Source organism: Quercus lobata, chromosome 6 (genome assembly GCF_001633185.2).
Source record: "Quercus lobata isolate SW786 chromosome 6, ValleyOak3.0 Primary Assembly, whole genome shotgun sequence".
Taxonomy (NCBI): Eukaryota; Viridiplantae; Streptophyta; class Magnoliopsida; order Fagales; family Fagaceae; genus Quercus; species Quercus lobata.
In genome coordinates, this window is record NC_044909.1 from 35,015,010 (window position 1) to 35,028,405 (window position 13,396).

At 34.0% G+C, this 13,396-nt stretch overlaps 2 protein-coding genes across 2 annotated transcripts; both read right to left on the reverse strand.

The window, feature by feature from the left end:
- Positions 1 to 873: 873 nt before the first annotated feature.
- On the reverse strand, positions 874 to 3,939 carry LOC115995104 (peroxidase 72-like). Its single transcript, XM_031119538.1, has 4 exons — positions 3,617 to 3,939; positions 3,245 to 3,436; positions 2,976 to 3,141; positions 874 to 1,315 (listed from the first exon to the last, which is right to left on the reverse strand). The coding sequence occupies exons 1-4, from the start codon at positions 3,839 to 3,841 to the stop codon at positions 903 to 905; spliced, it is 996 nt and encodes a 331-aa protein (XP_030975398.1). The 5' UTR covers positions 3,842 to 3,939; the 3' UTR covers positions 874 to 902.
- A 7,222-nt stretch (positions 3,940 to 11,161) lies between these two features.
- On the reverse strand, positions 11,162 to 13,196 carry LOC115950942 (peroxidase 72-like). The gene is made up of 4 exons (XM_031068226.1): positions 12,810 to 13,196; positions 12,421 to 12,612; positions 12,152 to 12,317; positions 11,162 to 11,816 (listed from the first exon to the last, which is right to left on the reverse strand). The coding sequence occupies exons 1-4, from the start codon at positions 13,032 to 13,034 to the stop codon at positions 11,404 to 11,406; spliced, it is 996 nt and encodes a 331-aa protein (XP_030924086.1). The 5' UTR covers positions 13,035 to 13,196; the 3' UTR covers positions 11,162 to 11,403.
- Positions 13,197 to 13,396: the final 200 nt, after the last annotated feature.

The following is a 13,396-nucleotide window of genomic DNA, read 5'->3' on the forward strand; positions in this document are numbered from 1 at the left end:
TTTATTCCAAAAAAAAAAAAACCATAGATTTTGGAGAGAGGTGGGCCAATTAAGGTTAGGCCCTAATAGGTATAGCTAGTGGTGACGGTGCAGGGGAAGCACCATTTTCCATGGTACAGCTAGTGGAGATAATAACTTCAGGAGAAGTTTTAGCCAACCGTGGTGATAAGAATAAGATATCTGGATTGGTGTACAGTGGTTCTGGCCAAGTTGATATCCTTCTAAAAGCAATAAGTCTAGCTCACAACAAAATTTCACCTACTGTGGAGGTTGCAAGTCGGCCGTCATTGATAAAATATTGCAAGAATTGTCAGCGTGTAACATTACTTATCTAGAAAAATTCATGAAAGACACCATTTTTGACAAGTGGTGACAAGGAATTGTTAACCTTGAACTAATGTTTGAAAGGGTCCGATTAGCGCACTAGTTAAGAAAAAAATTCCAATGCAGTCCAGCTACTTTAATGAACAGTCAAGCGACATTTAATAAAAAACTCTATATTTTTATCAACTTTTGCTCCGCGACATTTAAATTGATAAAGTTCGAAATAAACTAATCCTTGACACATATTTTAAGGACCAAATTTTGCAGTCCCTAAAATAAAGTTGGCTCTTACATCATAATCATAATTGGTGCCTTTTAAATGTAACAAGAAAAACTTGATGTCAAGAAGGATCCCAGTAGATTCAACTTTTATTTAAAATAAAATACAATTAAACTTCCATAAATCCACATAACGAAAGCAGCAATTAAACTGCACAACTGTATGTTGTCCAGAAAATAGTGGTTACATCAAGCTACACATACATTTTCGTAGAAAACAGAGGAAACAGAATAACGAAATGAAAATGCAATTTTTTTTTTTTCATGAGAATCAATGAAACTGCAGTTATGTAGTACTATCAAGAGTTAACTTTCCTACAGTTCTTCCTAATCTCTCCCCTTGAACCTGTCAATGGAGAAATATTTCCCATCTTAACCATGGACTTGGCGAATTGCTCAAAGAAAAGTTCGCTGTTCTCTGCGTATTGCTTTACCAATTCCCTTGATCCTTCATTCTTGGTTAAAAGAACTTGATCAGAGTTCAGAAGGCCCTTTGAAGCCAATATGTTCTTGTAGTAGTAGTTATCAAACTTTGTTGGGCTGACATAGTCCAAGAAAAACAGGTTCTGAACACCACCAGATTTTGGGCATTGGGTTTTCAATTGGGCCGCATAAGATTGATCAAGCGTGTAGTCAGGCTGTCCATTTCCTGACTGGTTGTACAGTCTTTGCCTGAAGCTGGTGCACCGGGCATTTCCAATTGTATGGCTCCCTGCATGACAAAATAAAGTTCACACAAAAACATTAAGGTTATAATATTGGAGAATGTGTGAGTTTGAAGTAGTACACAATAAAGTAGTATGTATTAGACAAATATTAAAGTCAATAATAATTTGTCATCTTGGTACCTTAGTAGTTTATGAAAATATCATGTCGGTAACAATTTTTGTTCTAATTTTGTCCAATAAATGTTTAGAGCAATCTCATTTGATGACACAAAAGAGAGTGCCTTAAAATTTAGCTATTTGACACCATAAAAAGTTATTTTATTTATTTTAACTACTCACTTTATAAAACATCTAACATCAGTGAATCTATTTTAACTTTCAACACAATAAAATAATATAAACATCACAATAAAATAATATATCCATTACAATAAAATAATATATCTACTATAATAAACAACAATCACAATCACCATAACCGTTACTGCTACTGCTACCACCATCGACTCTTCCACCGCCCTCACCACTACAATGATATTTTTTTACCACTTCAATTTTTTTTTTTTTTGGTAGAGAAAATTAGCACTTCAATTAAATATCCCTTCTTTATTTTTTTCTTTATTATTTTTTATTCTCTCTTTCACTACTCTTCCTCTCTATCTCTTTCTCTTTCTCTGAACCAAGATGAACCATCAAACTTTCACTCTTTCTTCTCAACTCAGATACCCACTGCCCAGCCACCATGATCACAACCCATCATCGCAAGATCGGCTCACTGAAACTCACCAAACTCATAGCCCAGCCACTGTGATCACAACCCAAACCCCCACCACTGTTACCAAACCCATCAAGAAAAAACCCAACAACCCAAAATTGCAAACAAATCGGCAACCCACCACCACAACTCGATCAACAAACCATCAGAGGCTCTCGCCTTCCTCATCGACGCGGGTTTGTGGGTTGTGCCATGGGTTTGAGATCTTTCTCTCTACTCTAACCAATCTGCCATGGGTTTGTGATTTGTGATGTGGGTTTGTGTTTTATGGTGGTTGTTTGGAATTTGGGCCGGCGTTGCTTCGATCTTTCTCTCTACTCTATCTCTGTAGGTTTGTGTTCTGTGTTTTGTGGTGTTTTGTGATGTGGGTTTGGTGGATCAGCTTTGCTTCAGTGGCAGTGGTCTGATCCGGTGTTTTTTCTGGTGGCTGGGTTTCTAATTCGGTGGGTTTTATTTGGATTTTATAAGCACCACCACTGGCGAGCTGGCCGGCGAAGAAGAGAAGAGATGAGGGATGCCGGAGAGAAAGAAAGAAAGAAAAAGAAAAGGAAAAAATATTATTTTAATAAGAAAAGAAAGAGAAGCTTAATAAATTTCTTTTTTTTAGCTTCTTGTTAGAATGTACAGCCATAAAGAGCTGTGTACGGTAACAAAAAGCTAAAAAATTTTAACTGCATTTTTGTGTTTTGATGAAACTAAAATAAATATAGAGTTATTTATTTTCACTACTGCTGCTATAAAGGATGTAAAATTATATGTTGTATGTCTAGTCTCTCACACATAGACGGTCCCACACACTAGTGTGTGAGTAACCCGACATATATGCCAGGAACAGCATATACCTGCTCCTAAAGGACCTATCTGTGTGGCACAAGCAAGTGCATTAGATTCAGCAAAAAAAAAAAAAGCAAGTGCATTAGAGTCTTTACCAGATAGGGCAACAAGATCAACAATATCAAGCCCTTGTCGCTTGAACTTAGTGAGGATGGTCTGGAATGTGTTGTTTGGAGCAGGAATATTGTTGTTAGAACCACTCAAGCTTGCACTTCTGGAGTCTCTTCTGCCTAATGGTACCTCCCAGCTAGGCCCACCACTCTGTGTGCATCCAAAACATGATCAGAATTGAGTATTGCCCATGTAAGAATAATTTGGTCGTGCCCAATTAATACAATGTACTAAAAATGTTAGTAATACTTACCAGAACAGTGGATTCTCTTGCAGCTATGGCCAAAAGGTCAGCACAAGATACTGTACAAGGGCACTCTTTCTCCAGTGCAGATTTGATCTCATCGAGGACTTCAAAACCTCGAACTGAATTCCTGTTAGGATTTGACCCCTTCTCACTGACTACGCTTCCACTGCTGTCTAACAGTAATGAAGAGTCACAGCCCTGCAATATAGACAACTTGTGTCAACCACACTAATAGAGTTCTGCTTATGAAATTTACAAGCACGGGTAATAATATATAGTCCTTGTAATTAGCATGTTGCAATATGATTGAATTGAATTTATAAAGTTAATGAGAGCTAGTCATTGAAGTGACAAGTTATAGCAAGCTAGTAGCAAGACCTGGACAAAACAATCATGGAAATGGAGCCTGAGAATTGAAGCTGCCATACGGGCTTCTTTGGCCACAGCCTTCGCCAGTACGGACCTTACAATCTCTTGAGCTTTTGGGCAAGAGTGGTCATAAAACTGTGGGTAAAGGTAACCACCTTTGGTCTTGCTAGAGAAGCAAAGAGGAGAAAAAGCACAAAGAGAAAGAACCAAGAGAAAACTAGTGAGCTGAGACATTATTGTCTCTCTTTTTTGTCTCACACAAGATTCTAGACCAAGACTTCTATAAAACACTCGCAGAGAAATTTCAAAACTTGATATGATGAGAGGTGGATGGCTTTTTAGTATTTATATGGAAAACTCTGTACACAATATTAGACGAAGTCTTAAGAAGAGAGAGAAAAAAAAAATAGGGAAGGGAACAAAAAGGTTGGAGTTGGTAATAAGTGTGACTTTGGATAGCACGTTCTGCGCACTATCCATGCAACTACATTTTGTTGTGTGAGTCTTGTATACTGTTTATGAGACCTGTAAATACGAATTTCAGTATTTTTTTTTTAAACTAGGTCCTACGGCACTATTCACACATTTAAAAATTATTTTGTTACAATATTTTTAGTTTTCAATTTTCAGTAATAAGCGGTATCCAAACAGACCCTTAACTACGTAAAAAAAAAAACACTAGACCGCCTGGACACCAGAGTAGGTAGCTTTACATACTTTGGCTTATTAGGGTCTGTTTAGATACTGCTTATTTTGCTGAAACTAAAAATTTATTGCTGAAAATACTATAGATAAAGGTAAAAGTTAGTTGAAATAGTACAGTGGTACCTATAAATAGTATCAAAAAGTACAGTGAGGTCCATGAATAGTAGTAAAAATAAGCTGAATAGTAATATAATTTTAATTTTTCATTCTTATCCAAACACATGCTTACTAAAAGCTCTTAGCTAATTACAATGAAGCAACCTTTTGAATAATCATTGCAATAAATCTAGAATTACATCCAATTTCATGACGTACAAAAGTTTTAATTGGTTTTTTTTTTTTTTTATGAGGGTGGAAAGTGTTAATTGGTTGATTCTATGTGATCGACACTTTTCCCCACTATTTTATACGTAAATCTACTACTAACCATCCACTACTTCAACATACTGTGAAATTGTATGTGTCCGTTGTATTGTTATTAAGGGTTTGTTTGTTATCGTTGTTTAAACAACAGTTTTCAGTATTTAAACAACATTACACGTATTTTCATATACTTTTTTACCCACACGTATTTACAAAAAATACAAATAGCGTTACTAGAAATTTTTTACCAAACGGGCCCTAAGAGACTAAAGTTATAAAATGATTTGAAACTATTAAGCTCGGTTGATAACTAAATTGATAAAGAGCTTTTTAGATTTGTGAATTGAGAAATGATAAAGAAAAACGTTGCAAAAGTGTTGTTATTTTATCTTATAAATATTTAATTTCACACTTGAATTCAAATAATTCAAAACCGAGGCTAATATGATTAAAATAATGTTAGGGACATAACATCCTTAATAATTGCTAATATGACATGTTGTGATTCGAATAACAAATTATGTTAGCCCACTTGAAAAATATTATGCTCCAAAGGATATTGATAGGATTAATGCAACAGTCTCTGTTGCCAAGGCAAATGTAAGATGCCTTTTCCGGCGGTCTTCGGTGGATCTCTCTCTCAATTGCTTTAGTTATACTTTTGTATCAACATCTTTGGAGCAACTACTGCTCTTGTGTTGAAGATTCATTGATCAAGTTGTTTTATATCAGTAGAAGTGTAGAACCACGACACAAATAATCATATAGCTTTTCTTTCTTTCTTTTTTCCTTTTTTTGAAGCATGTTTAATCTTCAGTTAGAAATTCCTTCTGTTCAATATTTAAAGAAATTAAAGACTTAAATAATTGCAATGTGAAATTCCTTCTGTTAGATTCATTTGCATGAGAACCAGCTTTAGCCCATTTGGCCACAATTTTGCTCATACTCTCTCTATATGTATTTTGTTATATTTGTTTTTGCTCAATTCTAAGAGCTATTCACAGTTGAAAAAGAAAAGTCTCACTATGATGGATGAGTGTAAAATTAAGTTCTTTATTAACCATCTATATTAAGCATTTACGCAATGATGTCAGTATTTATATTTTATGGATAGTGAGCATGGAAGTTGACTGGCTCAATCATAGGTTACGATGTTTGAGGGAGCAGGTCATAAGGTAACCTTTTACGTTGAAGGAGGCCAATAATAAAATTGTTCAGGCCAACAAGGAGACAGAGGAAGAGTTGGAAGCTATGACACTGAGTTGGTGGCACTTGAAGAAATAAGTCTGTTTGATATAAGACAAGTTCAATTTTGACTTGGGACACTTGCTTAAAAATTTTGATCAGTTTGACTGAGGACACTTGCTTAAAAAATTAGATCAGCTTGACCCAGGATAAGGTGGCTGTAGCAAATGCTGAGGCTAATATGATTAAACTAATATTAGGGATATATATAACACCTTTCAAAATTGTTGGTATGATATATTGTGATTCAAGCAATATATCATGTTAATAGTGAAAAAAAATATTATGATCCTAAAGATATTGATAATTTGATAGGATTACTGCAACAGTCTCTGTTACTAAGGCCAAAATAAGATGCTCACTCTCTCTCTCTCTCTCTCTCTCTCTCTCTCATATTTTCTAAATTTCTTTAGTCATACTATTTTATTAACAATTTTGGGGCAACTAATGTTCTTGTCGTCTAGAAGATTCATTGATCAGGTTATTTTATTAATATCAATAGAAGTGTGGAACCACAGCACAAATAGTCATATAGTTTTTTTTTTTTTTTTTAATATGAAGCATATTTACGTTTAAAGAAATTAGAGACTTAATTTATGTTTGGTAATAGTTTTTATTTTTTATTTTCAAAAACTTGTTTTGGGGAATATAAGGGGCTGTTTGGTAAGAATATTTAAATATAGTATTTTGTTTTGCAATCCATAAAATGGTGGGTCACACACTTGAATTTATTATTTGGCTAATATTTTCTAAATAAAATTTTCAAAAAATTGTATTCTATTTTCCTGATTTAAAATAGGATTTTGAAAATGGCTTAAGGGGAATTTTTAGGATACATAAAATGTTTTTAATGACATAGTTGTAAATAAATTGAAAACAATGGATCCCACATATTTGTCTAAACTCTTTTATCTCTTAAATTTAGGAGTTTATTTTTATCACAAAAATAATTCTCACATTTCAAATTTGAAACTTATCATTACAAATAAAATAAAATAAAAAAACATGATGAGCTCTATTCCTTTATCATTATCCACAAAAAAAAAAAAAAAAAAAAAAAAGTAATCTATAGATTACACATTACTTTTCGTAAATATATACTGTATTTTTTAAATCTCAAAAATAGAAATAGTCTCCCAAACAATTATTTTTGTTTTTAGTATTTTGAAAATTATTCTTAAAAGTGGGAGCCAAACACGTAAAATATAAAAATTATTATTTGAAAACTAGTTTCAAGTTCAATTTTTTGAAAATTGTTTTTATACTGTTTTGAAAATAAAAACAAAAATCCTCCTACCAATCAGGCTCTAAAGAAAAAACAGTTTTCTTGTATTTTTGAAATCAAAAACATGTTTGGTTAATTGAAATTAAAAAAAAAAATAGTTTTTTGAAGAAAAAAATAGAAAATACTAAAATATGTTGTTACTAGGATTTAAACTCTAATACTAACTCATTAAATGAGACAGATTCATTAAATTAACTGTGTATTTTCAATGACTGAAAATTAGAAATTGAAAACCTTTTTTTGCATATTTTCAGTTTCCTTCACAAATTGAGTTTTGAGAACAGTTTTTGTTTTCTGTTTATTTTAGGTTGCCAAATAAGTTTTTTAGTCTAAAAAACAGAAAATTGTTTTTGGAAACAGAAAATAAAGGGAAAAAACAATTACCAAACATACCCTTAACTATCTGTAGTGTGATTTCGCTTTCTAGTTTTTTTTTTTTTTTTTTTTTTTTTTTTTTAGAATTTCGCTTTCTAGTTGATATATCATATTTGGCACTTTCAAAGTTTTCCACTAGAGACAACTTCAAAGTTACTCTGATAAAATATTTATATATTGGAGCCAATGGGCTAAGCATGATGTCGCGGAAGCTACAAGAAAATAAACACGTTGTTTTCTGAATAATAATAAAATAAAAATAAAAAAACCAAACACATTAATTTCTGAATGAAAGCCTCAAATCCACAAGGTGATAAGGTTATGGAATCTACCAAAGATAAATTGAAAAAGACTATATTTTTTTTATTATGAAAAATTGAACTGCCCTAGAGGTTACAATATATTTAAATAGTATAAAGAACCCTATGGCAGCTAAGAAAATGCTCAAAAACCCTAATTCGCGCTAATCACATAATTAGGTGGCAAAATAGTAATTTTTGCCTAAAATAGCAAAATTCATACTCTGATAAAATATTTATATATTGGAGCCAATGGGCTAAGCATGATGTCACAGAAGCTACAAGAAAATAAACATGTTGTTTTCTGAATAATAATAAAATAAAAATAAAAAAAGCCAAACACATTAATTTCTGAATGAAAACCTCAAATCCACAAGGTGATAAGGTTATGGAATCTACCAGAGATAAATTGAAAAAGTCTATATTTTTTTAATATGAAAAATTGAACTGCCCTAGAGGCTACAATATATTTAAATAGTATAAAGAACCCTATGGCGGCTAAGAAAATGCTCAAAAAACCCTAATTCGCGCTAATCACGTAATTAGGTGGCAAAATAGTAATTTTTGCCACAAATAGCAAAATTCTTTTTCTTTTTTCTTTTTTTTTTTTTGAGAAGCAAAATTCAAATAATTGAGGGAATTGAAATATTGTCTCTAAGAGATATCCCAAAACAAATGGGACCTTTTCTGACTTTTAAACTAAAAACTATTAAGGAAAAACAAATATTACTAAAAATAGCAAAAACACTGTTTTTGAAGCCTTAACAAAGGAATTTGCCTAAATTTGGGCAACGCTCGAGGCAAGCATCACAAGTCTGGATCAGAATGTTATTTCCCTTCAACCCGCCAAATTTCGTACAATTCTAAGATTATCGCCTCGATGGCCTCTACTGGCATCCCCCTAATCATATTGCATTGTGACTTTTGACGCCCTAACTTGCTGCTCCAAGAAGGCCTGTGCTGTCTGTTCTACATCAAAGTGGCACATCCAACCCCATTAGTATGGGATGGTGGGCAAGTATAGCATTCCAAAATTCTCTCAAGTCTCAACCTTGTAATTTGTAAAATCATTCTACATGAAATCCAAGGCTGGCAAAGCTAACCACAAAATGGCTTGAAAGGTAGGTGTATTAGCATCAAAATTTAAAATTCACTTTTTCAAAATACAAGTATATTTTAGCACATTTTCAACAAAATGTTTTCATTAAGAAGTTAAATAAGATATTCGCAAACAGACACTAATATTTTCTCTTGAATATTCATTGATCAAGCTATTATATTAATATCAATAAATGTGTGAAACCACAGCACAAATAATCATATAGTTTTTTTTTTTTTTTTCATTTTTTGAAGCATATTTAATCTTTTGATAGAAATACCCTCTACTAAATGTTTAAAGAAATTAGTGTTTGAACTTGGTAAGAAAGTGTAATTAAGGGTGTATATGTATGTTTAGCAATTAGTTTGTTTCTCCAAAAAAAAAAAAAAAAAAAAAAAAAAAAAAAAAAAGAAACTTAGATATGAGAAATGTGATTTCGCTTTCCAGTTGATATTCGGCACCATTACTGGAGTCAATGGCCCATGGGCCAAGTGGCACATCCAACCCCTTTAGTATGGGATTGGTGGGCAACTCCCATATAGGGTTCCAATTCTCTCTTAAGTCTCAAGCTTGTCATTTGTAAAATCACTCTACATGAAAGCCAAGGCTAGCAGAGCTAACCATAACATGGCTGGAAAGGTTGGCCCGTAAGCATCAAAATTTAAATCATGCACCTCTTCTATTCTTGACTTTTTATCCAAAAAAACAAAATGTCGCGTCGATTGGATTGCTGGCTTACACTGCTCTGAAGTGAAGTAAAAAGATCCATGGACCATTTCTCAATTACTTTGAAAATAGATATAACTGCCACCCAATAAATTGGGAATTCAGGGTTGTTGAGCCTCATTGAGTTTTCATCCATTCAGTTTCGTTGAGTTTCATTTAGTGTTAGACAATGACCGAGTTAGTGGGTCAAAAGTATAAACAAGAAATATAGGTTGATGATTGGTTGTCAATTATTTTATATTATTTTTTTAATAAGTCTTTGTTAATTTTTTTTTTTGGATTAGAATGATTTGTGGTCCGTAGTTGTTTAGGTTAATATACGGTTATTTTGGTTGATTTGTGATATTGTTTGAATTAAAATGTGAAAGAAGAAATGTTATATGCACAACATATTCACAACACTTTCATAATAAATCTTAAGTAGTAAGTTGTTACTAGTTGTTATTAATGAGTAAAAAAGTAATTTAAATCGTGAGTTCAAATTAAAATTAGTAACAATTTATCACTCATAATTTGCTGTAAAAGCATTATAAAAATGTTGTGTTCATGGCAAATAAAAGCTAAGATTTTGGACCACCAAGAGGGGTGACTTGGTGGTCAAGGTGTGTGATCACTGTCTTAAGGTCCCACGTTCGAACCCTAGAGAGGAGTGGGATTGCCTCTTGCAGTAAATTCCTAATTTACTAGCTTCCTCGTGGGGCTAGGATGAGCTCTATGGTCACCCCGACCACAATAATCATGACTCAATCCAACATTCTCTAACGGAGGTGCCGTATGATCATATCCAAGAGGTGAGTAACACTTGCCGCCTCCACCTCCCTTTTTATTCCCAAAAAATAAAAATAAAAACCATAGATTTTGGAGAGAGGTGGGCCAATTAAGGTTAGGCCCTAATAGGTATAGCTAGTGGTGACGGTGCAGGGGAAGCACCATTTTCCATGGTACAGCTAGTGGAGATAATAACTTCAGGAGAAGTTTTAGCCAACCATGGTGATAAGAATAAGATGTCTGGATTGGTGTAGAGTGGTTCTGGCCAAGTTGATATCATTCTAAAAGCAATAAGTCTAGCTCACAACAAAATTTCACCAACTGTGGAGGTTGCAAGTCGGCCGTTGTTATTGATAAAATATTGCAAGAATTTTCAGCGTGTAACATTACTTATCTAGAAAAATTCATGAAAGACACCATTTTTGACAAGTGGTGACAAGGAATTGTTAACCATGAACTAATTTTTGAAAGGGTCCGATTAGGGCATTTGTTAAGAAGAAAATTCCAATGCAGTCCAGCTACTTTAATGAACAGTCGAGCGACATTTAATCAAAAAATCTATATTTTCATCAACTTTTGCTCCGTGACACTAAATTGATGACGTTCGAAATAAACTAATCCTTGACACATATTTTATGGACCAAATAAACTAATCATAATTGGTGCCTTTTAAATGTAACAAGAAAAACTTGATGTCAAGAAGGATCCCAGTAGCTTCAACTTTTATTTAAAACAAAATACAATTAAACTTCCATAAATCCACATAACGAAAGCAGCAATTAAACTGCACAACTGTATGTTGTCCAGAAAATAGTGGCTACATCAAGCTACACATACATTTTCGTAGAAAACAGAGGAAACAGAACAACGAAATGGAAATGCAATTTTTCTTTTTCATGAGAATCAATGAAACTGCAGTTATGTAATACTATCAAGAGTTAACTCTCCTGCAGATCTTTCTAATCTCTCCCCTTGAACCTGTCAATGGAGAAATATTTCCCATCTTCACCATGGACTTGGGGAATTGTTCAAAGAAAAGTTGGCTGTTCTCTGCGTATTTCTTTACCAATTCCCTTGATCCTTCATTCTTGGTTAAAAGAACTTGATCAGAGTTCAGAAGGCCCTTTGAAGCCAATATGTTCTTGTAGTAGTAGTTATCAAACTTCGTTGGGCTGACATAGTCCAAGAAAAACAGGTTCTGATCACCACCGGATCTTGGGCATCGGGTTTTCAATTGGGCCGCATATGATTGATCAAGTGTGTAGTCGGGCTGTCCATTTCCTGACTGGTTGTACAGTCTTTGCCTGAAGCTGGTGCACCGGGAATTTCCAATTGTATGGCTCCCTGCATAACAAAATTAAGTTCACACACAGACATTCAAATTATGATATTAGAGAATGTACGAGTTTTAGTACTTAGTATGTCTTTCACTATTTCTCTTTACAAATAAAAATGGTACACAATAAAGTAGTATGTAGTAGACGTATATTAAAGTAAAAAATAATTTGTCAACTTCGTACCTCAGTTGATTATGAAAAATATCATGTCGGTAACATTATTGTTCTAATTTTGTCCAATCAATGTTTAGAGCAATCTCATTTGATGACAAAAAAGAGAGCCTGTCTTAAAGTTAAAGGACCCTAGCTGTATGGCATAAGCAAGTGCATTAGAGTCTTTACCGGATAGGGCAACAAGATCAACAATATCAAGCCCTTGTCGCTTGAACTTAGTGAGGATGGTCTGGAATGTGTTGTTTGGAGCAGGAATATTGTTGTTAGAACCACTCAAGCTTGCACTTCTGGAGTCTCTTCTGCCTAATAGTACCTCCCAGCTGGGCCCACCTCTCTGTGTGCATCCAAAACATGATCAGAATTGAGTAATGGCCATGTAAGAGTAATTTGGTTGTGCCCGATTAATACAATGCACTAAAAATGTTAGTAATACTTACCAGAACAGTGGCATCTCTTGCAGCTATGGCCAAAAGGTCAGCACAAGATACTGTACGAGGACACTCTTTCTCCAGTGCAGATTTAATCTCATCAAGGACTTCAAAACCTCGAGCTGAATTCCTGTTAGGATTTGACCTCTTCTCACTGACTATGGTTCCACTGCTGTCTAACAGTACTGAAGCATCACAGCCCTGCAATATAGACAACTTGTGTCAACCACACTAAGCCATCGTGATACATAATAGAGTTCTGCTTATGAAATTTACAAGCACGGGTAATAATATATAGTCCTTGTAATTAGCATGTTGCAATATGATTGAATTGAATTTATGAAGTTAATGAGAGCTAGTCATTGAAGTGACAAGTTATAGCAAGCTAGTAGCAAGACCTGGACAAAACAATCATGGAAATGGAGCCTGAGAATTGAAGCTGCCATACGGGCTTCTTTGGCCACAGCCTTCGCCAGTACGGACCTTACAATCTCTTGAGCTTTTGGGCAAGAGTGGTCATAAAACTGTGGGTAAAGGCAACCATCTTTGGTCTTGCTAGAGAAGCAAAGAGGAGCAAAAGCACAAAGAGAAAGAACCAAGAGAAAACTAATGAGCTGAGACATTATTGTCTCTTTTTTTTGTCTCAGACAAGGTTCTAGACCAAGACTTCTATAAAACACTTGCAGAGAATTTCAAAACTTGATATGATGAGAGGTGGATGGCTTTTGAGTATTTATAGGGAAAACTTTGTAGACAATATTAGACGAAGTCTTAAGAAGAGAGAAAAAAAAAATTAGGGAAGGGAATAAAAAAGTTGGAGTTGGTACTAACTAGGTAAGAAAAGAATCGCTGGACCGCCTGGACGCCAGAGTAGGTAGCTTTGCATACTTTGGCTTATTACTAGAAGCTCTTAGCTGATTACAGTGAAGCAACCTTTTGAATTATCATAGCAATAAATCTAGAATTACATCCAATTTTATGACAT